The 27,977-nt window shown below is 36.9% G+C and overlaps 2 protein-coding genes across 2 annotated transcripts in view; both read right to left on the bottom strand.

Moving 5' to 3' along the window:
* LOC105996124 (complement C5-like) overlaps nt 1–10,550 on the bottom strand; it is a 73,372-nt gene extending 62,822 nt beyond the window's left edge. The window contains 6 exon segments of the mRNA XM_013030104.1: nt 150–160; nt 250–332; nt 2,817–2,908; nt 5,438–5,605; nt 8,238–8,430; nt 10,486–10,550. Of these exon segments, the coding sequence (XP_012885558.1) occupies nt 150–160; nt 250–332; nt 2,817–2,908; nt 5,438–5,605; nt 8,238–8,430; nt 10,486–10,550 (612 nt within the window).
* A 6,990-nt stretch (nt 10,551–17,540) lies between these two features.
* LOC105996109 (complement C5-like) overlaps nt 17,541–27,977 on the bottom strand; it is a 12,463-nt gene continuing 2,026 nt past the window's right edge. Inside the window, exons 2-5 of the mRNA XM_013030087.1 lie at nt 22,431–22,513; nt 21,263–21,325; nt 19,597–19,800; nt 17,541–18,102 (exon numbers count right to left, since the gene is read on the bottom strand). Coding sequence (XP_012885541.1) covers nt 19,598–19,800; nt 21,263–21,325; nt 22,431–22,513 — 349 coding nt within the window. The 3' untranslated portion in view covers nt 17,541–18,102; nt 19,597. The remainder of the gene's footprint in view (nt 18,103–19,596; nt 19,801–21,262; nt 21,326–22,430; nt 22,514–27,977) is intronic.

Below are 27,977 nucleotides of genomic sequence, written 5' to 3'. Positions count from 1 at the left end.
TCATCATCATCATCATCATCATCATCATCATCATCATCATCATCATCATCATCATCCAACGTCCCCGGGGCATGCTGGAACCAGAGTTTAGGCATTTAGGCAGCCACCCACCACCTCCCCAAGGCTCCAACAACTACTTCCAACCTTACCAGGAGGATGCCTCATCTCCATCACAGAGAGATTTGCATTAGAGATTTGAAAAAGCTTTTAACTCATTCTAGGTTAGCATTTAATGGTCAGAGTAATTACCATATTCTTTAATTTCAAAGGATGTGGCTGCTGTGGTTGAAAAGTCTTCTTTATATTTAGCTTTAATTGTCCATACACCATATCTAGGGAAGCAAAATATTTAAAATTATAGATGGGAACAAATATCTTTAGTTTACCTAGAGGAGATCTAATCAATTCCCATTTAAAAGAAGTTAGAATACATATGTCGCTTAAGTGACTGTTGTGTGAGTGACTTTTGGGTTCTGTTTTGTGCCAGTCCTACGGCTTGAACTCAGGGCTGATTCTTGAGCATTTTTGTGCTCAAAGCTAGCACTCTACCATTCCAGCTTTGTGGTGGTTCATTGGAGATAAGAGTCTCGTGGACTTTTCCTGCCCAGACTGGCTTTCTAACTGAGATCCTTGATCCTCAGATCTCAGCCTCTGGAGTAGCCAGGATTACAGGTGTGAGTCACTGGCACCCAGCTGCATGAGATTTTTTTAGGCAAATAGAAATAATCGAGCATTTTAGGATAGTAGAAAACGTTTAGTCGTTTCTTCAGATATTATGTTACTTTCTAGGTATTTTATCTTAACATAGTCATTAGCTTTGACTTAAACTGATCGATGTCAACTTTGGATCTTACCTAATCTTGTATGTTACCATACTAACATACAATGGAAATCTGCAATATAATAAAAGATGTACAAGATGGTCTCTAGAAACATGTAATGCAAGTCAAGCCTGTCCAATGATAACATTCATATCTCATATAAATGAAAAGATGGCTGGAGGCAATGGAGGGCTTATTTAAAGAAGAAAACACCAGTTTATTTAACAACTTCTACTCAAAAATATTTATTGACTACTAAGAGTAATCATTAGATATAAAAAACTTGAACAAAGCCAGGCAATGGTAGCTTACACCTGTCAATCCTAGCTACTCAGGAGGCTGAGATCTGAGGATCAAAGTTTGAAACCAGACCAGGCAAAAAAAGTCTATGAGATTCTTATTCCATTGACCAGAAAATACTGGAAGTAGAGCTGTGGCTCAAGTGTTAGAGCAACAACTAACCTTGAGCAAAAAAGCCTAGTGAAAGCACAAGGCCCTGAGTTCAAGCTCATATACACACACACCCCACAACTTGAAAATAACACAAGAGTTATGGTGCTCATAGAGTTAATTGTCCATGTGAGTTCAAATCCTCACTTTTCTCTTTTCTACTAGGTTTTAAGGTGGGGAAATTAATATAAGTTGCAAATTGAGAAACAATTTTGTAAATTGGTTATGTAGCCATAAATATTAATATTATGGCTATCATTATCATAGCAATTCAGCTAATGTTTACCAAATACATATTGTACTGAAGTACTAACATATAGTAAGAAATAGAAGAAAAAAAGGATTTTGCCCTTAAGGAGTTTAAAATCAAGAGGGGAATAAAAACAAACAAATAAATAGTTATAGATTAAGATAAATGTTACGAAGAAAATATAAAGAGAGAGAGAGAGAACGCATCCAGTGAGTGTCTTTGCAAAGCCAACCTTTCCCTAAAGGTAAGAAGAAGCTAGCTTTATGAGAAAACAGCATGTGCAAAGGTGCTGAGGTGGGAAAGCACTGATGGTGAATGACTCGCATGGCTGATATGTAATCCTCCATCCTGGGGCAAGGGGCACAAAATAAGGCTAGAGAGAAATGATAATAGCAATAAAATAACAAGTTCAGTTCTGCTCTATAAAGCACAGAGTATTTCCACAAAAGTATACAATGTAAAAATGATCCAAATGACTTAACTCTCACAATTTCAATAGAAAATTCTCAGAGAATTTTAATACAATGGATTCACTACAAGCTATCCTGTGGTAGTCTATACAGACAAAACCAACAGGGCTGTGTTTTTTTTTAACACTCTTAAATAGCTAGACTATTTGAGCCTTTCAGAGACAAGAGATGACGATTTGGATGAAAAAGAAGAAAAAAGCCCAAGGACTATTTTTTTCTCTTCCCAAATTTTCTTTCTATTTGTAGACATAATGAGCAAAGCATATGGGGTCTTACTATGTTGCCCAAGCTGCCTCTGAACTATTGAGCTCCTCTTGCTTCTGCCTCCTGACAGTCTGGTAGTACAGGCAAGTGGTACTGGGCTCTTGAATGTTTTTTGTTGTTGTTGTTTGCTGGGCAGGGGTGAGAGGGGTTCGATGGTGAAGGGAATCTTATTTCTCAGTAGACGGGGAAAGCAGTAGACAAATGAAGAGAAGCGGGGGGCGGTGGGGGGGAATGTGTGAATTTCACGTATATCCTACACAATTAAAAAGAGTGAGAAGGGGTGGGTAGGGGAGGGATGGGTGAGAATGTTGAAAGGGGGGACATTGATCAAGACATATTGCATTAACAAAACTCTTTGTTAAATGGCAACTCCTTTGTACAGCTACTTAAAGATAATTTTTTTAAGAAGGAAAAAAATTTTAAGGAAATAAAAGGCATATCACCCTTGTGGTATATTTTGTCAACGCTAGGTGGTGCCACAGGACTGTATATTTTACTTCAACATTCAAGTTCCACATAGGCTGTTTACAGACAACTTTATTAACAAGTGTTTTTACATACTTGGGATTGGGAGGAATCTTGAAGTCAGGAAAAGAGATAATTCCAGTATAATCATTTTCTTCAACCACATCAACTTTTGATCCCTCAGGATCCTTTGAATAAAACACAAACATCCTAGAATAACAAACTTCTTAAAATTATTTTAAAAGAAGATGAAGAAATAAGAAAGAATAATGGAGGATGAGTTTGGTCCAAGTATATTATATTAATGGACCTCAATATCATAACTGAAACACTTTCACACATCTAATATATTCCAACAAAAAAGATTAGTATGAAATACATCCTATTTTAAAATATTCTAATAAAAAAAGCTTCTACTTATGTTCCATTAATTCTTATTTTGTTTTTTTTTTTTGGTGGGTCATGGGGCCTGAACTCTGGGCCTGGGTGCTGTCCCTCAGCTCTTCAGCTCAAGACTAGTGCTCTACCACTTGAGCCATAACACCACTTCTGGCTTTTTTCTTTTTGCTTATGTGGTGCTGAGGAATCGAACCCAGGGCCTCGAGCATGCAAGGCAAGCGCTCTACCACTGAGCCACCTTCCCAGCCCCAGACTTTTTTTTTTTAACATGAAATCTATTTATTAAGTCTCATTTACTATTAAAAGAAAAAAAGAAGTAAAAAAAAAAAAGAATACTGTTGTATATTAGGGCCGAAGATTGTAATGAAACCCTGATTTAGCCATGATACATACACTCAAACTTAAATAAACCAATAAGGCTCCTAAACTTAGTGCAAAAGGCAAATTCAAATTGTATAGTTTTAGTTATTGAGCCACATGTTACAATTGTTCTCCCATTATTAAAAGGACTATGGCAGGAGCCAATGGTTCATTTCCTTCCATTTCTTTCTGCCAATAGACTTCTATTCATTCAGCAAAAGGCTCTGTTTAGTTGCCTTATTTATTTATTTATTTACTTATTTGTTTATTGTTTTTATAAAGGTGATGTACAGAAGCGTTACAATTACACAAGTCAGGTAAAGAGTAAATTTCTTTTTAGACAGTGTCACCCCTTCCCTAGCTCTCATACAGTTTTTCCCTCCCATTCCCACCACAAGGTCTATAGTTCATTTTCCACATAGTGTCTAGTGAGTACCACTACTGCATTTGTTCAGCCTTTGTCCCTCTATTTCTTCACTCCCCCTAGCTCTCCCCCAAGCAGATACAAGATGGAAAGCTTCACGAATCTGTTTCTCATCCTTGCACAGGTGACATGCTAATCTTCTCTGTATGGTTCCAATTTTTAGTACACATGCTGCTGAAGCGAGACTCTGTTTAGTTTTCAATTCATGGCCCATTGATTGAATTCCTTCCAAAGACTTTGTCCTTCCTTTAGGGTTTTGTTGATGCGCAGTGATTTCATGGCCAGAACAAATAATAAAACAAGGAACACAGAAAGCCTAATCCCTTTTAGAGGATCAGCATCATGTAAAACTCTACAAGATGCCCCAGGAAAGCACAAGATAACACAACAACGCACTCAGTAAATCTCCACATTCTGCTCTCTCCCTCCCCTCCTGTGTCACCCACCTCAATCAAATCCTCCCTCCCATCTATCTACACATACACCCAGTCCAGGCCTGAGAGCCGGTGGATAATTTCAGAGACCGTATACAGCAAAAGTAAAACCCTGGAGTTCCAAAGCTTAGTTTCACTGTGGTCTTCTACATCCAATGGTGACCTTGAGGCAGACAAGTAATTCCCTTAAACTTTAGTTCAGTCATGAATGAGAAACAACATTTTCTCCTTCTAGTGTTCTCCTGAGAAGATTGCAGAGCTGGCCTGGTGGTTCATACCTGTAATCATAGCTAATCACTAGGCTGAGATCTGAGGATTGTGATTCAAAGCCAGCCAGGGCAGGAAAGTCTGTAAGACTCTTTTCTCCAATTAACTACCAGAAAACTGGAAGTGGTGATGTGTCTCACAGTGGTAGAATGCTAGCCTTGAACATAAGAGCCTAGCGACAGCACCCAGGCTCCGAGTTCAAACCCTGTGAGCTATTAAAAAAAAAAGGATAGAAGCTTTGCGTAGCCCAGTACATAATAAATAAGCAAAAACTAAAATAAAATTATTATTTCAATGACTACTACATGTCCAGTTTGTGATTAGGTCAGAACATTAATCTTGTTTTCACAGTACTGATGTCTCAGAGCAAGATCAATAAAAGTTTTAGAACAAGACATGACTTGTTTTTCAAAAATTGTTGACTGCCTTCTGTATGCTTGGCAGTGAAATATATGTGGGTGGGGGAAAAAATCAGCCATGGGTAGATTTTAAGGGACTAGAGGGCAACAGTATATGTGGAATTCTAGAGGTAGAAAGGGCAAAGCTGTAGTCTTAATTCTAGCTGCTACTTGTTTAACACCTTGCTTAAGTCCTAATATATGTTCAAAAAGCTCTTTTTTTTCCTTGGAAATAACTAATAGGATAGATTAGTAATAGTTGATTTTGTAGCTTATTTAGAAATCAAACTCATATTTGAAAGCATAGAAGTCATTAAAGAATTTCATCTGTTTTAAAAGCAAGATGGAAATCTGTTCACATTCTATTTCAGTTGTTAAAAAGTCCTACAATAAATATAGTGTTGATTTTCCCACAAAGAAAGAAATACCTTATACTCTACCTGGCTGATGGGGAGTGTATACGGGTTTGTCTGTTTGAATGAAGAGAAACCCATTGTCATGGGTTATTGGCATTTTCTTTGATTTTGAAAAATGCTTCGATATCACTTCCAGGTACACATGTGAATCTGAGATTTGTTCTCTAGACAGTTGTTTGGGTTGTATCTGTAAAGAGAATGTTGGTGGAAAAGGAATATAATTCTGAGGTTATAAAACATGTTGATTTCCTAAAAACCACACCAACACGTAGCGAGTATCTGCTAGGTAAAGTTTTCAACAAATCCTGTTCTTGTTTTCAACAAATTCTTGACTCTCTCCTCTGCCCTCCCTTGACAATAACATTAATGAGACATCTGCCTCCTACAGTAAGAAAAGAAATGAAGGATCTGGCTCTCATTGGAACAAAAGTGTGTGTGTGTGTGTGTGTGTGTGTGTGAGAGAGAGAGAGAGAGAGAGAGAGAGAGAGAGAGAGAGATCATTTAAAAAGTCACTCTGGGAGCTGAGACAAGAGTACTCCAAATTCTAGGGTAGTGCCGATTACACAGTGAGATCCTGTTTCAAAAACCAAAAACAAAATCAAAAACAGGAGAAAAAAAGAAACAGAAAGGCTGACATTATCCAAAAAGAAATATACTCACACCTGTCTTATGTAACTGTAATCCCTCTATATTATCACCTTTATAATAATAAGGAAAGAAAAAAGAAACAATTTTAAAAAAGAACACCAACCAACCCAAACAAATAAAGAGTGGTTCAGAGACCACCCAAATTCCTTCAGTGTCTAAAATCATAATCAAACTTCAGCTTTAAGCAATTGAAAACCTTTTCATTTCCTAATATTTTCATCTGCTTAATTAAACCACTGCCCCAAACTCATAAGAAACCTTGCGTTCACTCAGGCAGCCAGTTAATCTGCCTTCTCCATTCTCCATATACAAGCAACCTCTGGACGGAGGTGTTAAATTTTGTATTAAATCACACCCTTCTGCTCCCCCAGAGTAGAGGTGTACGCTCAAACTTGTGCATGTAAATTGCAATTTAACCCCATTTACATTCTGTAGCAAGTGAATTTCATACATTAGCATAGGCAATAAAAGCAAAACAAGGGTTACTATGAAAATTTAAGCTCAAGGAAACACAAGCTGAGAGTCATTATCATCAAGTCACAAAGTATGTGATTAGTATTAGAGAAATTTGGAAAAGATCTTTAGATTTTCTGTACTCAGGTTGGTTTGCAAGTATCCAAAAGACCAAGTTCAGACCAGCAACAAGTTGTTAAAGCTGTAATACATACACCACAGTCAATGTACTCAAAGAGAAAACAATGGCTCAGCATCAAACAACTGAGACAATGCTTTATAATAAGATGAAATTAAATGCTTAAGACATGTATCAACATTTGTGATCTTCCCACTCTGTTGGCTTTTTCAATTAACCATCTGGAACTTTCTGTGTCAATGGAAATGTTCTAGGACTCTGCTGTCCAATATGGCAGCCACAGGTCACCTGGTTACCTGAGCACTTGGGGCTAACCTGAGAATGCGGAAGTCAATGTTGGGTTTCAGTTTCACTTGTTTGATCTAAATTTAAAGGTCAATGTCCATAAGGGGGACTCATGATTACCTTGCACATTACTAAGTAAGTTTTATTTACTGCAAATAACACTTTGGGAAAATGAATTTTAATGTTTAATAGACCCAGGTGAGCGTATTTGTTAAGAGATGAGAACATTTTACTATCAAAAGCTACTTGGGAGGCCAAGATTGAAGGATAGCAGTTCATGGCCAGCCTGGGCAAAAATCGGTTTGTGGGCTTCCATCTTGACCAATGTCCAGACATAGGGTGGCATGTACTTGTTATATGAACTGTGGGGGAAACACAGTGGCTAGTCATAATGGCAGGGGCCTGTCATCTCAATGATATGAGAAAGCACAGATAGGGGAGTTACAGTACAAGATGGCCCAGGCGTAAGTCAGAGCCAATCTTACAAATTAACTAACAGAAAAAGTATTGGTGGAGTGGCTCAAGTGGTAGAGCTGTTGGCAAGTGAGTGGTCCTGAGCTCAAAGCCCAGTACTATTTTTTTAAAGCCTATTGAGAGAAAGATTTTGGTTAGAATTTATTTAAATCAATGTTTCTCAAACACAAGTAATGTATACACCTCATTATTTGTTTATTTATTTTTGGTGCCAACCCTGAGGTTTTCACTCTGGGGACTGGGAGCTGTCCCTGAGCTTTTTTGCTCAAAGCTAGCACTCTACCTACCACTTGAGCCAGAGCTCTACTTCCAGCAGTTTTAATGGTTAATTGGAGGTAAGAGTCTCACACTTTCCTGCATGGGCTAGCTTCCAATTGAAATCCTCAAATCTCAGCTTCTTGAGTAGCTAGGATTACAGGCATAAGTCACTAGCTCCCAGCATTATACCTCCATTTTAAAAGAATTCAAAAGTTACAGAAATTTCTCAGGGTTCACAACTTTTTATAATATATTGTACTTTGTCTCAACTATGTGCAAACCTAAAACTAGATATAAACTTATGCTTATGCTATTTAGATATTTTAAAAATAAAAATAGACTTATAAAACAAATTCAAAAGAATATAAAAACAATGATTCTAATCTTAAGCTCTATGAAATTTCAATTGATAATTTTTTAAATCAAAAATCACTTTGAAGAAACACAGGTCTGAATGAACCCCTAGAATCTCTGTACATATGTACAGAAATATGCACACATTTACAAAAATAGTTACAGACATACCCTACAAATGTAAAGAAAATGAAAGATAAATACATACTGTTAGGATGGCAGAGTTTTGGAATTTATTTTCTGGGGATAAGGTGACAGAGCCTGAAGCATAAGTAAATGTTTTATCAGGATAACTTTTTATAGAAATTACTGCCTCAAATGCCTCCATGTACCCATAGACTTGAATCACGACATTTTCAGATGCACCAACACGCAGTACTTTGGGTGCAGATATGACATAGCTGTAGAATAGAAAAACAAAATATTTAGCAATTTAATATTGCCTATCTTCTTTTTCACTTAATATAATTTTTTATTGTGAAAATACTGTACAGAGGGGTTACAATTACATGGGCAAGATAATGAGTGCATTTCTTATCAAGCATTGTAGCCTCCTCCTTTGTTTCCCCTTCCCATCCCTTGCCTATCTTCTTATGTATCTATTTTTCCTCTGGTTTGAGATTTGATTTAAAATAGACATATTTCAGTCTAAAAATATGACAACAAATTTTATTTTGTGATCTCTGATAATTTCAGCATTGTTTCCAAGAAAAAGTTGCTTACAATTAAGATCTGAAAAGTCAAGTTGGATTTGGGTTTACATTTAGAGAAGTAAGAATAGCATTTGCTTTATATTACTGCTGCAAAGAATAACCTGGGTTGAAAGATAAATGGAGTTGTTATCCTCTTCTTTTTACTTTCTTTCTTCCTTCCTTCCTTTCTTTCTTTCTTTCTTTCTTTCTTTCTTTCTTTCTTTCTTTCTTTCTTTCTTTCTTTCTTTTTGTCAGTCATGGGGACTGAACACTGGGTCGGGGCGCCATCCCTCAGCTCTTCAACTCAAGGCTAGCACTCTACTGCTTGAGCCATAGCACCACTTCTGGATTTTTCTGCTTATGTGGTGCTGAGGAATTGAACCTAGGGCCTCATGCATACAAACACTATACCATGGAGCCACCACCTTCCCAGCCCCTCTTCTTTCTTTTTTCTTCCCCTTTTCTTTCTCCAGTGATGAAAATAAAAGTAACATTTAATGTCATGTCTGACATCTGCTGGGAGATGGAGGAGAATGATGAAAGGGGTGAATTGATTAAGATGCTTTGTGCTCATAAACTGAAGTGTTGAATCGAAAGCCCTTTTTATAACTACTAAGATATGAAACAAACAAATCAAAAGAAGTGAAATCGAACATCATAGAACAACACCTTCAACAGCTGTCCTAAATCAGACATATTAAAATGGAAGAGAAGAAGGAGGGATGGAAGGAGGGAGGGGGGAGGAAGAAAAAAGGAAAGAAGGAAGAAAGGAAGGAAGGAAGGAAAGAAGGAAGGAAGGGAGGGTGGGAGGAAGAAAAGAAGGGAGAGAGGGAAGAAAGGAGTAAAGGAGGGCTGGGAAGGTGGCTCAGTGGTAGAGTGCTTGCCTTGCATGCATGAGGCCCTGGGTTCGATTCCTCAGCACCACATAAACAGAAAAAGCCAGAAGTGGCACTGTGGCTCAAGTGGTAGAACGCAGGCCCAGAGTTTAGGGCCCATGACTGGCAAAAAAAAAAGAAAGAAAGAAAGAAAGAAAAGAAAGGAGTAAAGGAGGGAAAGAGGGAAGAAATAAGAAAGAAATAAAGAAAAAAGAGAGGAAGGAAAGGAGGAAGGGGGAAGAGGGAGGGGAAGGGAGGGGGAAGGGAGGGAAAATATTTGATTAGATAATATGTTATTTTTCAGTATTAAAACATTTTTAGAAATCATTTGTAAGATAAAATTTAAAATGCACAAAATTTCAATAACACCAAAAACTGTGAAGAATCAACCTATAACATTGGCAATAATGACAATAGATTTTCAAAGCTATTTGAACTGTGGTGAGATTCATGAAAGCCACCAAGAAAAATGAAGCAGAAAATACAAATAAGCTATCAATGCCAACAAAGTTTAAATATACTTTGTAACTTATTGAAGAGAAACTGGAATAAATGTGTGAAGTTTTGCAAATAACAATTTCATAAAAGCTGTGGGGAGGAAAGGGATAGTAGGAGAAAAACAAAGGAGGAGGTAACAATGTTCAACAAGAAATGTACTCATTACCTTACTCAAGTAATTGTAACCCCTCTGTACAGCATCTTTACAATAAAATAATTTTTTAAAGAAGCTGTCGCATTTTTCACCATTCACCAAATCAAAATGCTTCCATGGCTTTCTTATTTAGAGATGAATCTATTCATTTGGGCAAAGTTATTTCTGTTGAGTTTACTTCTTCACGTATTATAACTAACATGCGTCATAAACTGTAGATGGGTTGCCTTTACTTACGTTTGTTCCTGTCCCCAACTTTTCTCCAAGAAGATTAATAAACAAAATATCTCCCAAAGGACCATGGCGGAAGGTGGTACAAAACCATGGGCATAAAACCTTGAAGCTACTTTTCTTTTAAATAAACTTAAGCTTGAAGAATTTGGATAAATTTGTTCTCTGGTTAATTATTAATGACAGAAAGATATCTAAGCAAGAAAACCAAAATCGGAACTCAAACACACTTTTGTGTCCATAAATAAAGACAGGAATTATTTTATAGGCGTTTACATCTGAGGGACTTATTTCTCCTTTTCCCTCTTCATTCTCCTTTTTCCCCTCACCTCTCCTTTCCCTTCCCCTCCCCTATCATCTCCCTCCTTCTCCTTCCTTTCTTCCCTTCCTTCCTTCCTTTCATTTATCTCTCACTCTCTATTTGTTTCCTTCATTCTGAGGCCTGGACATATGGCCTGGACATACTTTGCCAGCAATATACTGCTGAGACATTTTCTTAATCCCTCAAAAGATTTAATTTTACTAATACAAATAATAAAAGTATTCTAAAGAGTTTTTCTCCCTGTAGAATGGCTCAACCCTAGAAACCAGAAAGTTGAATTGCCTCTGACCTTTCTTCTCCAGACAGGGGCATTTGCTCTGAGGTGTTCTCTTTGAGCCTGGTTTTGAGCATGAAAAAAAACATATTTTCCAATATCTATTAATTTAATACCATTCAAAGTTTGCATTGTTTCAGACATGGAGCATGTTTTTAAAGTCATTCATTTCAGAGAGGATTTTTGATCATTTTAATGTAAGAGCACTAGATGAACAAAATTTCCCATGATGATGGAGTCTTGTTAACAATTTATAAATAAAAAATAATAATTTATAAATAATAAAAATTTATCTTAAAGATTTGTAATTAAATTTATTCTTTCATCACCAACTTTTTCCTTATATCTTTCTTTTATTAATTCTCTTCTCTACCTTAGTATTTAACGTGTATTCTATTTTAAAGTAATAAATTAGATGTCAATAAATGTTAATAAACCATGTTTGTACAAATCAGATGTTTATGGTCACATTGGCATTTCTTTCTTTCTTTCTTTTTTTTTTTGTTGTTGTTGTGGGGCCTGAACTCTGGGCCTGGGCACTGTCCCTCAGCTCTTCAGCTCAAGGCTAACACTTTACCACTTGAGCCACAGCACCACTTCTGGCTCTTTCTGCTTATGTGGTGCTGAGGAATTGAATCCAGGGCCTCATGCATGCAAGGCAAGCACTCTACCACTGAACTACCTTCCCAGCCCTCACATTGGCATTTCTTGCTTTGAGTTAACCAGGTCCTAAATTTATTACAGGGAAGTAAGGAACACAAAACAAAATCGGATATATATTACTTTCACTAAACGTATCTTTTACATATAACATTAAAGTGGAAAAAGTCTGCCACTGTGTTGCCTGGCCATCTAGCCTACTTATTCTAAAATGAAATCTGTAGAATGATTAAGCTGGGTTGTGAAAGATGGGTGAAGTTAAAACAAACAAAGTTCTTTTGCCTTCATTTTCGGGAAAAGAAACTAGAGAGAGCAAGAAACCTAAGTAATACTTGAATTTTAAGTGCAAAAAAGCCCAGTTGTCAGGGGCTGGGAAGGTGGCTCAGTGGTAGAGCACTTGCCTTGCATGCATGAGGCTCCTCCTTACCACATAAGCAGAAAAGGCTGGAACTGGCGCTGTGGCTCAAGTGGTAGAGAACTAGCCTTGAGCTTGAAGAGCTGAGGGACAGTGCCCAGGCCCAGAGTTCAGGCCCCACAACCAGCAAAAAAAAAAAAAAAAAGCCCAGTTGTCTTGTAGGGTAAATACTAATGAACGGTATTTTCAAACTATTAACATTATTTATCTGCTGGGAAATGTTTGAAGGACTATTGATCTCAAAAGTCCTCAAAAGAGCTGAAGTTTATTGGTTCTCAACTTAAAAATTCTGTTTTCCCACCAGTTGTTTAAGGATACAGGTGGACCTGTTGCAACAATGAGAAGTACAAGTTGTCATGCCCAAAACGAGCTTTACAATTTCGGTGGGGGGGGGGGGAAGGGGGGGAAGGAGAAGGATTGGGATTGGGGGGGGAGGGGAGAGGCTGGGAAGGGATGTGAAGGGTAAACAAAGGAGGAGGCTGCAATTCTTGGTAAGAAATGTACGCATTATCCCGCCCATGTAATTGTAACCCCTCTGTACAGTATGTTCACAAATAAAATAAAATTAAATAAAAAAAAATTCTGTTTTCCCAATGTCACTCAAAGGTGTGTTTTTCTTCATCTTTAAAAATGTCTTTTAATTTTTTTTACTTTTATATTTTTATATTATTTATTTTTTGGGGGGGTCTGGTCGTGGGGCCTGAACTCTGGGCCTGCGCACTGTCCCTCAGCTCTTCAGCTCAAGGCTAGCGCTCTACCACTTGAGCCACAGCGCCACTTCCAGCTTTTTTCTTTTTGCTTATGTGGTGCTGAGGAATCGAACCCAGGGCCTCATGCATGCAAGGCAAGTGCTCTACCACTGAGCCACCTTCCCAGCCCCTTAATTTTTTTAATACAAATGCTGTATTTCTAAAGGAGAAGACACTCAGGTCTGACAGAAATTTTCATGGTCCCTGTCCCTGAATGTTTTTGCTCTACCACTTTGAGCCACAGCACTGCTTCCAGTTTTCTGATGGTTACTTGGAGATATGAGTCTCATGGACTTTCCTGCCTAGTCTGGCTTCAAATCATGATCCTTAGATCTCTGTCTCCTGAGTAGTTAGGATTACAAGCATGAGCCACTGGTACCCAGCTAGTATATGACTTTTATTTGGAAACAACTTGGAGGCAAGCAATAGTAATGGGTCATAAATTTAGAAATCAAAAAAGTAATATCTTGTAAATTTTTGTTTTCATATATTTAACTTCAGATGCCTCCTACATGAACAGCATAGAAGAGATATGGCTCATAATTGCTCCATTTAATTTTCATGAACTTCTTCTAAGTAGTGTAGAGGCTACCAGACAAACAAAGGCCATCTCCTTAGAATTAAATCATTCTAAATTCAGGCTTGAAAAATCATGGAAGTTATTTTGTCCATAAGTGGTAGACAGCCCCTGGGGTGATTCTGAGGACCACATAACATTTCTGCTTCAGTCTGCTTTTGGGATCAAGTCCCTAGTCTCAGGCCTTACATTATTCTTATGAACTTTATTTCCACCATCAGTACATTATATCCACCAAAGTAAGGATTATGCATGGAATACTACCAGTACTGCAGAGGCCAGCACACTCACTCCAAGTCTATTTAAGAGCTTTCTCTTGGGGCTGGGAAGGTGGCTCAGTGGTAGAGTGGTTGCCTTGCATGCCTGAGGCCCTGGGTTCGATTCCTCAGCACCACATAAGCAAAAAGAAAAAATGCCGGAAGTGGCGCTGTGGCTCAAGTGGTAGAGCGCTAGCCTTGAGCTGAAGAGCTGAGGGACAGCGCCCAGGCCCAGAGTTCAGGCCCCACGACTGGACCCAAAAAAAAAAAAATCAAGAGCCTTCTCTTAACATCAGTGTGAAAAAGATTAGGAGCACAAACTATATCACGTTGGGAAAACTTAAAAGTAAATACCTTTTATAGATGGTTTGGTTGGAGGAAGGAGAGAGGAAGAGAGCAGGGGAGAGGGAGAGGGAGAGGGAAAGGAAAAAGGAGGGAGAGAAAATTTTAGTGTATTTTAAACTACATTTCAGGCTGAGTGTGAGGACTCATGCCTGCAATCCCCGGTACATCAGAAGTGGAAATGGAATGACCATCAGATCCACACAGGCCCATTCAGATAAAATTAGCAGGAGAACCTATGTGAAAAGTAAACTAAATAAATGGGCTTGGGTTGTGGCTCAAGTAGTAGAGCACTTGCCTAGCAAGTGCAAGACTACAAGTTCAATTCTTTGTGCTGCCCTCTCCCCTCAAAATAAAGTTTATTTAGCTATTTAGTGGGATATCCCTGCTACTTATCCATTCTCTTCTAAGTGCACCACCCCCATATAACCCTTGAGAAGGCTGCAAGTGTACCCTCTGATCCCTGGACACATGGTTGACAAACCACTGACATTGACTACCAAACAATTCTTATCAAGTCTCTTGGCTTATTTGTTTCATTCCAATTATTTTCCTCTACCAATTTACCCAAATCCAGGCAGATTTTTTTTTTGAGTGATCACACCAAAATAGAAACCAACAGGTATAGTTTGGCTCTTGAATGTTCTTCAAAGTGTTAAAAGCTTGTTTCTCAGAATAGTCCACTGGGGAGGGTGTGGAAATTTCAGAGGTTGGTCCTTGTAGGAGGTCTTTAAGTATTTGGGGGTGTATTCTTGAAGGGAATAATGGAACCCCCACCTCTTTTTACTTTTCCTCTTTTTCTAGGTCATAAGATCACACCTACCAAACTCTAGTGACCTGAATATATTATGAGTTTTTATTAATAAATACTCACAGCATTAGGTTTATACTATACTATCTATATTTAGTGTTCATTGCCCTGTGGTTATTTCTAATTCTATTGATATTCTAGAATAACACTCATTTTTATTCCTAGAATAAAATCAAATTAAAGAAAAAAAGCACCTCATTTTCTGTTGACCATATATTTATGGAGAAATTTGGCCCACAGTCTATATATGAAAATGATGTAAATTTCTTTTCTGACCTATTTTGGGACACTGTGTCTTGTATTTATGTTTATCTGATTTGGGGAGGGAAGGGGAATTTAAAAAATGGTGAGACAAAGGACAAAGGGTGAACCAATGCAACAGTGATACTCATAAGACACTATGTTGGAAATGAACTTTACAACTTGGGGAGGGGAAGGGAAGGAAAGTGGGAGAAAAATGAGAAAGGGGATAGCAATGTTCAACAAGAAATGTACTCATTACCTTGCTTATGTAACTGTAACCTCTCTGTATACCACCTTTACAAGAAAATAATTCAAAAATTGTGACACCTTTTTCTTGTCACAGGTCCTTTTCTAAAATACAACATGGTTTTAACAGTTCTACACAGTGGCATCCAGAAAAGCCATGAGATGGCATGTGCTATTCATCAAGATAGTCCTTTACTTCTTAAGTGTGTTGTGCCCATCTCTGTGAACAGAGAAGCAAATTTAGAATCAACATTAAAAAGTAGAATTTTTAAAGAATTTCTGTACTTCTAAAGTTTTCTTGAACTCAGGGCCTCTCACTTGTTAGGAAGGCATTTTACCACTCGAGCCACATATCCAGTTCTTGTCTCTAATGGTTATTTTTCAGGTAGGGTCTCAAACCCTGATCATTTCACCTTATATATATCTGGCATGGCTGGGGAGGTCGAGTGAGGGGAGGGGGGTGTTCTCACTAACTGGCCCTGATCATGACTGATCTTTCCAACTTCTACCTCCATAGTAACCAGAATTACAGGCATGATACATGGGGCCATACTAATTGATATTAAAAAACACTAAATAATATCATCTTTATTTATTTTGCTGACAATGGGATTTGAAGTCGGGGCCTCATGCTTCCTTGGTTTGTTGTTTGGCTAGCTGTCTGCCACTTTAGCCACACTTCTAGCCTGTCTTTTTGCTAATTTGGAGATAAAGTCTCATGGACTTTTCTGCTAGGCTATTCTCCAACCACAAGCCTCAAGATCTCAGTAGCTAGGATTACCAGCCTCTGTCACTGGTACCTGTCTACTATTTATTTTTAAACACTAGCTTAAAAGTATTACCTAGAAACAAACTTCACATAGTTGAAAGAATAGCTTTTGAGTATAATTGCCTTTGTTTAAATTCTGATTTGAACCTTTATGAAGTTGTAAGATCTTGAACAAACTTTTTTTAAAATAAAGAACATAAATCATTTAATCAATATAGATGTAAACCATTAGCACTATTGTTAAAATTTAATGTTGTAAAGTCTTATTAACATATTGTGATTAGAAGTCATCAACATTTTTTTAAATGGATATAGATCAAAATTTTGGTTACACAGCATCAAAATGATTTTTTTGAATATTTATGTCTCCCTCTACTGTTCAGGATCTATTTCTGTTATTTCAAGATGAAATTCATGTGTAGGAAACACAGAAGTTGATAATAAAGTCTTCATTTCGCAAACCCACCAAGCTTATTCCTGTAAGACTTCTGGAATTTTTTAGCTTAATATTCTCACTCTTGGATGTTCACACAACCGGCTTCTTGTCTTAAAGATCTCAGTGTACTTCTTCCTTAGTGAGGCCTTCTTAACCTGTGTCAACTCTCTTCATGCTTTGGCATTACTCATCTACTAAATAATATGTGACATTACTGAAGATATAAAAATGTTCTTTGAATCCCAAATGATCTCTTAATTCTGTTTTAGACAGGAAGCTGCCCGGATACTGTCTGTAGTTCATTGCCTTATTGCATACAGAATGTTGAACTGAAGCTGAATAGTTTAACCATGACATTTTGATGCCAAAGACATTCCAAGCCATTTAGTTATATTTATTCATCTTGGTATTCATCTTGCCCTTTGTTCAAGAAATACACTTCAAATCTTGTTTCCAGTCATAATAAATATTACTATGAGAAACAAACATAGTAAAAAGGACCATGTGAAAGACACATAGAAAACGTGTTCAAGTCAAAATGATGTATTAAATCTTTTTTAAGTGTTTTTTTTTTAATGCTAGGGTTTGAACCTAGAGCTGGCACTGACTCGGGAGGTGGTCTACCACTTAATTACACACCTCTGCCATATCTTAAACCTGAATATTTTAATATCTGTACAGAAAACCTTCAAATTAAACTTGTCATATAATAGGTAGCCAAAAATATCAAAACTAACAGCTGCACTTCTAATAAGACAAAATTAAATGGAAAAAAACAAAGTCTTGATAAAAAATTATATTGTGTTAATGAATATAATTTCATAAAAATTAAAAGGGAGAACTCTAGTAATATTTACCCAGTATAGAGAACAGACCAAATGAGTAAATCGAAGACTAAATTGCGAGCCATTTGGAAGGAAAAAAAATTATCAATGAGAATTTATCAACGTGAGTGAAAAATACTTTATTATCTCCAGCATTCTGATTGAAACAATTATAGTTATAACATGATGTCATTTTAGGGGCCTTCATTTCTTGGCACCATCACCTTGTGGTGACCCAGTATGGTAAGTAATTACAGATATGTCTAGGGCAGGGCCATACACAGAGCAGTGAGCACTATCCAACATGGTCCTGACTCTCCACTCAGAATCTTCACAGTGGTCAGGGTGTGATGGGTCTTGACTTCTGAGAGTGTGAAGGGCAGGCTTCTTGGGTACAGTAAGGATTGGTGGTTTAGCTGTTCTGGTGAACTTAGTGTTAGCTACTTTGTTCTCATTCGTGAAAAAGGGTAATAAATTTAAAATGCGATAAATGACTTCACATGCAACCAAGGCTATTTGCTTCAAAAATACAATGAAAAGGTATGACCATCATATTTAAGTTTGATTTTGCTGTATGATACTTAGTAAAATTAACAGCATAGAAAATATGTGCGTTACTTAAAAATTAAAGCATTTAATAATGACATTGAGTATATTCCAGGAGAGGAAAGAAGTTGACATCTTCGTGAATCCTTACTCTGAAAGACAATAAGATATCCTTGTTAAGTTTTTCAAAATAATAAGAATTTTTTTCAAATTACTGAGATTGAAAAAAATTACAGTCCTGCATTTTGAATGAGATTTTCCTGCATTTTGGATGAGATTTTTTTTTTTTTGCTAGGCTTGAACTCAGGGCCTGGGTACTGTCCCTGAGTTTCTTTTGCGCAAGGCTAGCACCCTAAAACTTGAGCAACAGCACCACTCCTGTTCTCTTCTTTTTATGTGGTGCTGAGGAATTGAACCCAGGGCTTCAAGCACAGTAGGCAAGCACTCTACCACTAAACCACTTCCCCAGCCTAATGTAACTTTTTAAAGCACTTTATCCATAGACCAATACAACAAAAATATCTAGTAATCTAGGGCTCTCTAGAGTAAATGTAAGCAGCTCTCATTTTGTATAGCTTCCATAATAACTCAGAGGTGAACTCTTGGCATTTTCAATTTTTACCATTTCATTTAAACTTCATAGTATTCTCTCTTTCTGCTTGTCAGTATTAGCATTTGAATTCAGGGCCTGATGCTTTAGCCACACTCCCATCTCTGTTTTGCTTTAGTTGCTTTTCAGAGAGGTTAAGTTCTTTGTCCTAGGCACAGCTATTACCAGAGTCTAGATCACCAAATGCCTGGAATAACATTCCTTTTTCTCTAACAGTATCCCATTACAGTTACATTTTCATACTTCTTATTAGTCATTAACATGGTGTTATGTGTTAAAGGAAGCTAAACACAAGTTTTTTTTATAATAAAATAACTGTTAGTATGATTTGGATAACTTAACATAGCAAATATTTTTGTAGTAATGTATTCACTTAGATGGACAATATTAGAGATATAAACTTAAACAAAATGATTACAGTAAAAACCGGAGGTGCCTGTCTTTGTTTGTATCTTAAAGATGATATATAGAAGAGACAAAAGAATTAAAAAGTACAGCCCAGCGCTGGTGACTCACACATGTAATCCTAGCTACTCGGGGGGCTGAGATCTGAGGATCGCAGTTCAAAGCCAGCCCAGGCAGGAAAGTCCATGAGACTCTTATCTCCAATAAACCACCAGAAAAGTGGCAGTGGTGCTGTGGCTCAAGTGGTAAAGCGCTAGCTTTGAGCTAAAGAGCTCATTAAAAAAAAAAAAAGTAAAGAAAAGAAAAAAGAAAAAGAATTGTTTAAGTTTACACAGTAACTTGGCTGCAGCTTTTTACTGGGTCTTGAATCTGGGTTTCTGTAGTCTGCTTTCTTCTGCACCTCTTTTGCATGGATTTCCAAGAAGGATAACGTTTTTCCTTATGGGCATGTCTAAGTTTCGACTTTTCAATATTCAATTTTAATGAAAATGCCCTTTTTAAAAAAGTATTAAGTTATACAAAAATCACTGGTATTGGGCAGAATTCTAGTAGAAAATGTAATAGTTAATCTGCAATCAAATGCTCTACCCATGAGCTATATACCCCCATACCCTGAAAATGTAATGCTTACACTACTGTCCAAAATGGAGGTGTTTTTTCTTAAAAGTATCCTTATCTCGGATCTCTTTTGCGATGGTACAGCATTCACTGAAAGCTCTAGTACAGTGTGGCCCTATGGTAATCCGGGCGGCACGCTGGGCACAGGTTTCATCCTCATTCCGACGAGCGCCATCGTAACAGCATTTCTTTAGCACTGCATGTCTGTATTTATCAGCTGAAATAGTGACAAACCAGTTACCATCTCAGGCTGAGAAAGAATCTGAAGGCATTCTTGGTTTCCATGGCCAAGTGAGCTCTTAGCCACAATAGCCATAAGCTGACCTGCTTTTCCTTGCAACTACTCCAGGATGACGGAGGATTCCAGTTCACACTATGTGGTTTGAAAGGTCTCCTGAAACTAGCATTTGGAGGTCAATACCCTTTTCCTTCAACTAAGATAAATCCTAATCTTTCAAACTAGCACTTTGGGATCAGAACTTTTTGAGTAAAAATATATTAAATAAACTGGCTCAGACTGCTATCCTAGCCACTCAGGAGGCTGGGATTTGAGGTTCATGATTGGAAGCCAGCAGGGGCAGAAAAATCCTTGAGACTCTCATCTCTAGTTAAACACCAAAAAAAAAAAAAAGCTGGGAAGTAAAGCAATGGCTTAAGTGGTCGAGCACTGGCCTTGAGCACAAAAAGTTAGGGACAGGGCCCAGACCCTGAGTTCAAGCCTGAGCACACGTGCACATGCACTTACACACACACACACACACACACTTAAATATACAAGAAACCTTCCGATAATTGAAGATAGCGCTGTAGGAATTTCCTCCTGGAAGCTAAATATCCTATTTTCAAAATGCTTTATATGGCATACTGCACAGCCCCTGTAAGTGCTCAGCTAAATCAGTGCCCCCTTTTTCAGATCATTACAACATAGAATGAAGGTTAACTTACAGTAACTCATACAACTGGAACACTCTACTGTCATCATATAGAAATTCCTACATTTCTGTAAGCATGGTTATTGACTGAACTTAGGCCACACACCCCTAGGTTTGATGTTCTTTCTACTATAAAATGTGAATTATCTGTAAATTAGAAATTTCCATTCGATTTATATTTTAGATCATAGTTTTAAATACTATATATTTTTAAATGTATGAAATAGTATAAATGTAAAAATAGTATAAATGTATGAAATATATAAATAGGTTTATAGTTATACCCCAAAGTTAATCAAATCATACATTTAGAATGGAAGAATATGATGTTAATTGTACATGATGTTTGTAGAGAGGATATATTTGGGACAAATAAAACTACTATGTCATATTTTAGAGACAGAAGTAATGAAGGTTCAGTTTTCTCAGATTAGGCTAAATGAATAAAACAGATTTTTTTTTATTAATTTTTGTCACTTAGAGGAGCTAGACCTCTACTCTGGGGCTTGAATTCAGGGTCTGGGCATTGTCCCTGAGCTTCTTTTGCTCAAGGCTAGCACTCTACCACTTGAGCCACAGCACCACTTCCAGCTTTTTCTGTTTATGTAGTACTGAGGAATCGAACCCAGGGCTTCATACATGCTAGGCAAGCATCTACCACTAAGCCACATTCCCAGCCCCATCTTCTGGAGGTTTTTAGTGACGTACTCCTAATGTTTTTAAGATTATATGATGGTTTTATGTTACCTTGTTGTTTTATGCTCTGTTGCAGATCTCTTCTTGTCCTGAGAATTTGTTTAGAAGAGTCATCTATTAAAAAAGAAAAAAGTGAAAGAGACTAAGGGAAAAGGAAAGGAATATAAAGTCTAAAAATAAAAACATTCTATGAAACTAAGTATTTTAAAAGTTCATAAATCATTCATTCAACCCATCAGTATTAATTAGGCTTCCAATTAGCTATTATATATTACATCTCTTAAGAAGACTTCTCCCCTCATAGTACAGCTGAGTTTGGTTTGTTTATCTGGGTTTAGTTTGGTAACTTTAAATGTTTTCGGTTTATTGGTTACAACAAATTAATGATTTAAAATGAGCAGTTTTGCTGGATCACCTATTTTTCTTATTTGCTCTTTGAGCTATATTATGTCAAATGTAATTATAAATGCCGCAGGATGAGATCTAACTATGAAGAATTTTATAACCACAGAAAAGGTGATTAAGATAAGATCTCTAGGAAGTGGAGGTGTGGCCCAAGTGGTAGAATGCCAGCTTGTAGTGAAAAAGCTAAGTGAGAATGTAAGTTCCTAAGTTCAGGCCCCAATATCAGCATAATATAGATAAGGAAATAAGAAAATAAATAAATGTGATTTCTGTTCATGAAGGGTTCATAGTGCCAGACAAGACATATAACTACATGTAAGGATGTGTGATGTCCCACTTTGATTGTTACTTAGAAATGATATAGTTCATACAATTTCTTTCCTATTGATGAGAAATAGCCCATTGGGAGAAGAGGGAGAAGGAAACATATCTTTAAGATGTTGTTAACTGATCAGAGGAGCTTGAGTGAATCATTTATTTGTCTTTCTGGTTCTACTCAACTCATCTTGATTGTTTCTCCTAAAACCAGAATTCTAGAAAGGATCTGAGCAAGCCAAGCATATCAGGAGACTAGAACTCTTAAACAAAATGAAAAGAACATGAGACCAGAAAAAAAGGGCCCACTTCCTCAATGTTAATAACTAGAACTAGAATACAGGCAAAATAGAAAATGAAAGCACCTCCTTACCCCTGCCCCAGCCAGTATTTCCAACCATACCAGTAGGAATTGATTGACGATAGGTACATGAACTGACATGAATTACTACAAAAGCTCAAACTCTTCATAAGTAAACTTGGAATTGTCTGAAATTACCAGTTCCTTTCATTTCAAATTGTGTGGTTCTAATGGCCGGAAAATCCACTTTATATTGATCTGGAATTTTCTGTATACCGTATCTGTAGAAACAAAGTATTTTACATTACAGGTGTTTTAAAAATGTTTTTAATTCAGCAAGAGGTAATGCAGCATTCATGTTTAAAAGATGTTAAAATACAATTAGATATACATATAGTGCTGATAACAACTTTTATTTGGGAGAGATTGTAAAGCAATAAACAGAAGTAATTGAGCAGGATCATAGTTTAGTCATTCCTTTTCATATAATGAGTTCTTTTCCCAGGTACTTTATCTTAGCTTTGAAGAACTAGCTGGGCACCAGTGGCTCACACCTGTAATCTACTCAGGAAGCTGAGATCTGAGGAATGCAATTCAAAGCCAGCCTGAGCAGGAAAGTCCGTGAGACTCTTATCTCCAATAAACCACTAGAAAACTGGAAGTGGTGCTGTGGCTCAAGCAATAGAGTGCTCACCTTGAGCTGAAGAGCACAGGGACAGTGCCCAAGCCCAGAGTTCAAGCCCCAGGACTGACCAAAAAAAATGAAGAACTGGTGATAACTTGAAATTTTACTTATTCTGGAGCTTAATTATGCTAATATAATAGAATAAAAATCCGTAATAATGTCCTTAGAAACATGTTCTGACATGATAACATTCACAACTTATAGAATTAAATTCTAGTTGTAGACAATGTCTAGTTTGCTTAAAGAGGAAAATAATCTGTCCAACAACCTCTGTTCCAAAATATTTACTAAGCATCACTGAGTATTAAGGAAAAAGGTAAATAAAGCAAAAGAGCCATGGATTTCATTTGAACTGGTAGTTATTCCAGTTCAAACTCTCATTTTTTCATCTGCTAGCAGATTTGACTTAGGCAAGTTACATCATGTCATTTGTGAAATGTGAAAAGTACTACTGACCTTGCAAGTTAGACACATATTCAATAATGTCAATATTATGCTTATTATAACTATTGCCATCATCATTAGTTTAACAAATATTTCTCTCTGATGTAGAAATGCTAAGATACAATGACCACCACAGTCTAGGACCCTGCACTCAGTGAGTTTACAATCTATTTTGGTGAAGGAAAGCAAATAAGTACAAATAGAGACCATATCTGCTGGCTCTATGAGGACATGAAGCACATTCTAAGTAGAAGGAATATAGGTACAGAGGGACTGAGATGGTAGGGCACTGGTCATGAGAGTTCCATAGAATAGGATGAAGTTGCTATCAACATAAAAGGTTCAATGCTATACTGTAAGACATGAAGTTTTTCCGAGAGAACACACAACTTTAAACCACCTCCCATTCCAACCCATACTCTCAGAACACTATCAGTATAGTACAGATGCCAGGCTGAAGAAAAAATGATCATAAAAGTATTGTGTTTATGTTGTTGCTATTTATAGGTGCTCCTTGTCTTATATATCCTGCTTTTCATTCCTTGAAAGCAAGGATTACGGATTCCTCCGTTCTGTGTTGTATCTCTTACTCTGTTATCATTTATATATATACAAGGAATATGTTCACTAAATATTACATCAAGTCCTGTTAACCCTTGTTCTATTTTTTCTCTTTTTAAATTGGCATCAGTTAATTGTACGAAGGAATTGTATTGTGGTATTTACATAAATGCATATAATGTTCGTTAAATTCATCTCCTATATACATACAATGTACTTACATATTTTCACCTTCCATTACCCTCTCCTTTGCACTTCACAAACCAGCTGCTTACCCTGAAATAGTCTCACTTTTATAATAATGTCATATTAATATTTCTAGGTCTATATTCCAAAATGGACGACAACATGACAATTCCATTCTCCTTTATCGTGAATAACATTCTATTAAGCAAGTTCTTATATCCTTGAATATAAGTAATTGAATAAAATCTACAAATACCCTTGTGGAGTAGATCACTATTGCTCCTGTTATGAGGACACTGCTAATTAATTTGCCCAAGGTCAAAGACCTTTTAAGTTATAGAACTAAGAACTGTCTTGAAGAGCCTGTATCTAGAATTGACACTTTCAGCAGCTATCCTAAACCATACTTATTAAGAACCTTGCACCCAGAAAAATTTAGGAATCAAAGCCTTTTTTAATATCAGGATTCTTTGAAGTGTTGCTTATGGAGTGGTTTGTAGAGTTGTCATGGTGGTAGTGGTGACACATAGTGTTTAAAATAGTGTGTAAAATAGTGTTTAGAACTCTTTGGAATATGGCTCTGTGTCCACATATAAATTAACTTTAGCAGGAGAGTATATCCAGATATGAAGAATTCATATAGTCATGTAATTTTATTTTATTTGTTGGTCGGTTGTGGGGTCTGAACTCTGGGCCTGGATGCTGTCCCTCAGCTCTTCAGCTCAAGCCTAGCACTCTACCACTTGAGCCACAGCACCACTTCTGGCTTTTTCTGCTTATGTGCTGAGGAATCGAACCCAGGGCCTCACGCATGCGAGGCAAGCACTCTACCACTGAGCCACCTTCCTAGTCCTGTCGTTATTTTAATAGCTGCAGAGGAACAGACACCTGAGCTTGCTGAGAGGCAAGAATGTTCCTTTGACCTTTACCTAATATGTTTTTCCTGATATTTTCATGGCTTCCTTCTTCATTCATTGAAGCTCTGTTTTACTGTCACTTCCCTAAGAGAACCTTTCCTGTCCCCATTTTACTGGTACCCATGATTTATGTCTTTACTCTCCTTAATTTTTAATTCACTATACTAAACACTATCCATCCTTGTGTATTCATTCTTTCATTGGTTCAATCTTTCATTATTTTTTTCTTCCATACCATACAAATGCTAGTTCTAGGAATATCTTTTCTATCCTTGCTACATCCTTAGTACCTACCATGTAGTAATATTTTATATATATATCATATATACAGTGTATATATATGATACATGTATCTATATAATTTCTTAGATCAAATCAATCAAACAGAGAAAAAGTAACATAATTTTGTGTGGTGTGTGTGTGTGTGTGTGTGCATGTGCATGCGCCAGTTCTGGGGCTTGAACTCGTAGCCTGGGCACTGTCCCTAAGCTCTTGCACTCAAGGCTAGTGCTCTGCCACTTTCAGCCTTTTTGGTGCTTAATTTGAGACAAGAGTTTACCAGAGTTTTATTATTATTTTTTTTTTTGGAGTCTGGTCATGGGGCCGGAACTCTGGGCCTTGGCGCTGTCCCTCAGGTCTTCAGCTCAAGGCTAGCGCTCTACCACTTGAGCCACAGTGCCATTTCCGGCTTTTTTCTTTTTTCTTATGTGGTGCTGAGGAATCAAACCCAGGGCCTCATGCATGCAAGGCAAGCACTCTACCACTGAGCCACCTTCCTAGCCCCAGTTTACCAGAGTTTTCTGCTGTGATCCTCAGATCTCAGCCTCCTGAGTAGCTAGGATTACAGTGTGAGCCACCGGCACCTGTCTGAGAAAGTGTCATGATTTAAATGGCCAACACTCTCACGTTAGCATAGAAATTGAAGAGAAGCTTTTTATTAGGGTTCAACATAATATAATAGAAAGAATTGAGAATATTCCTAGACAAGAATCATGGGACTTGAGATTCTAGCCCTGGTTTTGCCCCTAATATAAAGCCAATTCGAGTTTCTGAGGTTCATCTGCATGTCTTTCAAGGGGAATAAGAAAATTGCCTAAGGTTATAGAGGGATTATAGCTAGGTAAAACAATTTCAGACTGCAGATAGAGAGTGCTATAATCTTATAAACATTTTAAGTGTTCATTTACTTCATGTTTACAGTATATGCTATGGCAAAATGAAAACAACTGAAGTGGTAAACAGGAGAACTTAAAAGTCTGGCTTCTGACTTTGTCCAGCAGTGTGACTTGAGGCTAATTAAGTTTCCTATCTGGGAAATTTTATGTCAAATATAAAATGAAGTGTTTCCAATTAGATAATCTCTAGTTTCTTTGCAGTACAACCCCCCCCCCTCGTTTCTAGATAGGAGACCACTATTTCCAAGGCATAGTTTAACATACAAGTGATTTCAATAACATTAAAAATAATGAATCATAAATGTAGAGGTAATTAAATAGATTTGAAATTCACAATATTAGAATTGACTCAAGTGTTCAAGCTTAATAGCCTAGAGTCCATAAAAAACACCAAGAAAATTAAGATCAGACATAAAAGAACAATAAAGGCCAATGAAGTTTATTTCTGAGTTTACTTTGGGTTAATTTGAAGAGGAACTTGAATAAAAATGTACATAATTGTTAGTAAGAAATAATCTCTGAAAGCTGTCCTGCTGTTAGCAAATCATCAAATCAGACTGCTTGCATGACTTTCTTATTCAAAGATTAGACTGTCCATTTGGGATGCACAGATGGAGAAAAATATTTTCAAATTTATGCAGTCTGTTTAATTTACTATTTTACTCATCACAACTAACACACATTGTAAAACAAAGATAGCTCACTTCACTTACATTTGTTCCACTTTACTCCAGGAAAATTAAAAAGCAAAGTAGTCCCAAAATATACATGGCTGAAGGGCTTATACAAGCATACATAAAACTTTCCTAAGGCTACTTTCTTTTCAAATTAGTTCTCTTGTTAATTATTAAAACCAGAAAAGGGAACCTTCAAGTAGGAAAACTAAAATTGGAAGATAAACACCCTTTTAAACACCCAGAAATAAGTACCGAATGTATTAGATAGAAATTAACACCCAAGGGATTTATGTGAGTAGGTATTTTTTATTAGGAGCCATTTGGTATAGCAGAAAAAACTCAGAACATTCCTGGACAAGAATCGGACTCTAGCCTTGACTCTGTCACTGATGTAAAGCCAGTAAATTCTCCTTCCCTCTGAGCTTCAGCTGCTTGTCTTTCAAAGGGAAGTAAATAAAAATTATCTCATGTACCTTGAGGGTATGGGTAGGGTTGGGAATGATGAGGTAAGCCATAGAAGGGGTGACATTGAGCAAGATGCATTATACTTAATAAACTGATTTGTTGAATTGAAAAATATAATTTTTAAAACATGTAAAAAATTACCTAGAGTAATGGAAAGATTGTGGCCATGAGACACAATTTCAAATTAGATACAGAAATCTATTCTAGACACAAGATCACTATATGATATAGTTCACAACGCAGGGAATTTGTGAATGTCTTGGTACATATTTTTAATTTATGTATATTTATATGTTATGACAAATGGAAAAATTGAAGTGGTGAACAGGAGCTCTGAATAAAATCATACTTCTGTCCTTCTGTCAATGTGATCCTTGGCCAGTCACTTTCCCTATTTGCACATAACCTCATGTATAAATGAGTGGGTTCAATTCAATAATCTCAAGCTAGTTTTCAGTGCAAACATCATAGTTATAGACATGAAATCATTTTCTGTGTGATATAGCTTCCAATTCTCTATCATACAAAATGCACTGGATTTCTTTCTTTCTTTTTAAAAATTTCTTTCTTTCTTTCTTTCTTTCTTTCTTTCTTTCTTTCTTTCTTTCTTTCTTTCTTTCTTTCTTTCTTTCTTT

Source organism: Dipodomys ordii, unplaced genomic scaffold (genome assembly GCF_000151885.1).
Source record: "Dipodomys ordii isolate 6190 unplaced genomic scaffold, Dord_2.0 Scaffold127, whole genome shotgun sequence".
Taxonomy (NCBI): Eukaryota; Metazoa; Chordata; class Mammalia; order Rodentia; family Heteromyidae; genus Dipodomys; species Dipodomys ordii.
This window is presented reverse-complemented; position numbering and strand designations above follow the sequence as displayed.